At 68.3% G+C, this 3,908-nt stretch overlaps 1 protein-coding gene across 1 annotated transcript in view; it reads left to right on the top strand.

The window, feature by feature from the left end:
* Positions 1 to 860: 860 nt before the first annotated feature.
* PFL1_04387 (uncharacterized protein) overlaps positions 861 to 3,908 on the top strand; it is a gene marked incomplete at both ends in the record, with an annotated part of 4,608 nt that continues 1,560 nt past the window's right edge. The window contains 2 exons of the mRNA XM_007881913.1: positions 861 to 1,003; positions 1,120 to 3,904. Coding sequence (XP_007880104.1) covers positions 861 to 1,003; positions 1,120 to 3,904 — 2,928 coding nt within the window. The remainder of the gene's footprint in view (positions 1,004 to 1,119; positions 3,905 to 3,908) is intronic.

Genomic DNA, 3,908 nt, shown 5'->3' with positions numbered 1-3,908 from the left:
AGCACCTCGGAGAGCCGTGGTGCCCCGAGGTCGCACCATGCCTAGAGGCGCAGGCGATGACGAGGGAGAGATGCCGGACGAGGGACCGGGCTGGGAGGGTGTGGGTCCGCGTGCGGGGCGCGGGCGGCCGCGCAGGGCGAGCGGTGCGCCGCCTCGCAGCGACGACGGGGTGCCGTTGGGAGCGGGAGCGCCGCCGCGCGTTGGTGGCTGCGACATGATTGCGCGGGGGCGAAGATGTGGTCGAAAGAGTGTTGAAGGAGGGAGGCCGAGGTGAAGAGGGCAGAGGAGGAGCAGAGCCAGCCGAAGGGTCAAAGGGTGGCCAGCCAGAGCAGAGTGGAGGGAGGGCCAAGCAGGCAGGGTCGCGTCAAAAATTCCAGACAGCTTCGGAGCCGGGCCGAACCGACCTTCTTGGACCTCACGGCTGGGCCTGGCTGGTGCGGTGGGGCCAGTGGGCCAGTGGGCGAGTGGGCGAGTGGGCGAGTGGGCGTGATCGAGGCCGCGCCGCCTCGTCAGCGTTCCGCGGCCACCCAGCCTCCACAGAGGAGAGCCAAGGCCGCGAGCAACCGCACCAACCAACGTCCGTCAACCCAGCCTGCCTGCTCCCTGCCTCTCTACCCCTTCGGCTCCCTCCCGTCATCTTCCACCACCACCGCCACCGCCACCGCCACCGCCATCACCACCACCAACACCGACCGGCGCAGCACCCCCTATTTTGTGACCCTGAAGCAGCACCTGCCTCGTTCTGCCGCACGACCTCCCCCCCCCCTCGGATCACCAGCGGATCGCGCCGCGCGCCTCTCCCTCTTTGCATCGACGACCGACTGTCTGCCCCGGGCCATTCCCTGTTACCCCTGCCCACCATGGTCGCACCCGTCACCTCGGCCGCCGGCATCGTCGCTCTGCTCGACGAGCAGGAGCCTGAGCTCCAATCATACGCCCTAAAGCGCCTCGACTCGCTCGTCGACCAGTTCTGGGCCGAGATCGCCGACTCGGTCTCCAAGATGTGCGTCTTCCCAGTCATCTCGCGCCCGTCTACCTGCCCGCTGCTTCGGTCCTGTACCCGCAAGTGCTGACTTCTGCCCACCTCCTCCTCTCTGCTGCACGCTCCTCTCCCCACAGCGAGGTCCTCTACGAGACCGAGGGCTTTGCGGATCGGCAGCTCGCCGCCCTCGTCGCCTCCAAGGTCTATTTCCACCTCGGCGAGTTCGACGAGGCGCTCAGCTTCGCCCTCGGCGCCGGACCCCTGTTTGACGTCGAGCGAAAGGACGAGTACGTCGACACGGTCGTGTCCAAGGCCATTGACCAGTACATCCAGGCGGCGGCAGGGCCAGCGGACGCGACGGCGACGGCGACGGCGACGGCGACGGCGACCTCGACGCCCACCGACGCCCGCCTCAAGAACATCGTCGACCAGATGTTCTCGCGCTGCATCGCCGACAAAGAGTACCGCCAGGCGCTCGGCATCGCCCTCGAGACGCGGCGGCTCGACGTCATCGAGGAGGTCTTCAACGTCACCCGCGACGCCGCCCTGCTCACCTATGTCCTTGAGTCGACGATTGGCGTCGTGCCCACGCTCGAGTTCCGCATCCAGATCCTCAACCTCCTCGTCCAGCTCTTCCAGCGCCTCCCCGTCCCCGACCACTTCTCCATCGGCCAGTGCTACGTCTACCTCCAGGAGCCCGCCCTCGCCTCGCAGCTCCTCTTTTCCCTCGTCGAGCGCGCCCACCAGCCCTCGAGCTCGTCGCTGGCCAACACGGAAAACGACCCGCTCCTCGTCGCCTACCAGCTCGCCTTTGACCTGGCCGAGAGCGCCACCCAGGAGTTTCTCGAAAACGTGCGTGCCGACCTGCAGACCAAGATCGGCAGCAGCGCCGGTGCCGCCGCCGCCGCGTCGTCGACGACGTCGCAGCAGGCGCCCAAGCAAGAGGACGGCGACGCCGACATGGACCCGGTCGCCGGAGCCGCCGGTGGCGCCGCCGCCGCCGCCAGCACCGTCGACACGTGCGTGACGCGGATCCGCAGCATCCTCCAGGGCGAGGAGAGCATCCAGCTCTACCTCGAATTCCTGCAGCGCTCCAACCGCGCCGACCTGTCGCTGCTCAAGTCGACAAAGGACGCCCTCGACGCGCGCTCGAGCATCTACCACTCGGCGCTCAGCTTCGCCAACGCCTTTATGAACGCCGGCACCACGAGCGACCGCTTCCTTCGCGACAACCTCGAGTGGCTCGCCAAGGCGGCCAACTGGAGCAAGTTCACCGCCACCGCCGCCCTCGGCGTGCTCAACAAGGGCAACCTCAAGGAGGGCATCTCGATCCTCCGCCCTTACCTGCCCCAGGACGGCGTCACCAGCAGCGTCTACTCCGAGGGCGGCAGCCTCTTCGCCCTCGGCCTCATCCACGCCAACCACGGCGCCGAGGTCGTCGAGCTGCTCAAGAACACGCTGCGCACCAACACGGCCGAGATTGTCCAGCACGGCGCCGCCCTCGGCCTCGGCGCCGCCGGCATGGCCACGGGCAACGACGACGTCTACGAGGAGCTGCGCAACGTCCTCTACACCGACTCGGCCATCGCCGGCGAGGCGTCGGGCTACGCCATGGGCCTCGTCATGCTCGGCACGGCGTCGCCCAAGGCCGTCGAGGAGATGCTCCAGTACGCCCACGAGACGCAGCACGAAAAGATCATCCGCGGCCTCGCCATCGGCATCGCGCTCCTCTTCTACGGCAAGGAGGAAAAGGCCGACGCCATGGTCGACACCCTCATGGCCGACAAGGACGCCATCCTGCGCTACGGCGGCGTCTACACCATCGCGCTCGCCTACGCGGGTACGGGCAACAACAAGGCGATCCGCAAGCTGCTCCACATCGCCGTGTCCGACGTCAACGACGACGTCCGCCGCGCCGCCGTCACCAGCCTCGGGTTCCTCCTCTTCCGCAACCCGACCCAGGTGCCGCGCATCGTCCAGCTGCTCAGCGAGAGCTACAACCCGCACGTCCGCTACGGCTCCACCCTCGCCCTCGGCATCGCCTGCGCCAGCACCGGCCTCGACGAGGCCGTCGACCTGCTCGAGCCCATGACAAAGGACCCCGTCGACTTTGTCCGCCAGGGCGCCTGCATGGCCCTCGCCATGATCTTCATGCAGCACAACGAGGCCCTCAACCCGCGCGTGACGTCGGCGCGCAAGACGTTTGACAAGATCGTCGCCGACAAGCACGAGGACGCCATGGCCAAGTTTGGCGGCGCCCTCGCCCAGGGCCTCATCGACGCCGGCGGCCGCAACGTCACCATCAGCCTCCAGAGCCGCGGCGGCAACGCCAACATGCCCGCCATTGTCGGCATGGCCCTCTTCACCCAGTTCTGGTACTGGTTCCCCCTGGCCCACTTTGCCTCGCTCGCCTTCACGCCGACGGCCCTCATCGGCCTTGACCGCGAGCTGCGCATCCCGCAGTTTGACTTTGTCAGCGAGGCCCGGCCCAGCCTGTTTGCGTACCCGGCCGCCTTCAAGCCGCCCAGCGAGAAAAAGGTCGAAAAGGTCGAGACGGCCGTCCTGTCGACGACGGCAAAGGCCCAGGCGCGGCAGCGCACAAAGGACAAGGTCAAGGCCGCCGCCGAGGGCACCGACGCCATGGACCTCGACGACGGCAGCGCCAAGAAGGACGACGCGGCGGCTGCCGGCAGCGGAGGCGCGGCCGGAGGCGCAGGCGACGCGATGAACGTCGACGACGACCCCTCGGCATCGTCCGGGGCCGCCAAGGCCGGCGCCGGCGCCGCCACCAAGTCCAAGACGAGAAAGGAGCGCAAGCCCGAGCCGAGCTCCGAGCTGCTGCCCAACTACTCGCGCGTCACGCCGGCGCAGGTCAAGTTTGTCACCTTCCCCGCCGACGCGCGCTTTGTCCCCATCAGGCCCGTCC

This window comes from Pseudozyma flocculosa (assembly GCF_000417875.1).
Source record: "Pseudozyma flocculosa PF-1 unplaced genomic scaffold scaffold00014, whole genome shotgun sequence".
Taxonomy (NCBI): domain Eukaryota; kingdom Fungi; phylum Basidiomycota; class Ustilaginomycetes; order Ustilaginales; family Ustilaginaceae; genus Pseudozyma; species Pseudozyma flocculosa.
This window is presented reverse-complemented; position numbering and strand designations above follow the sequence as displayed.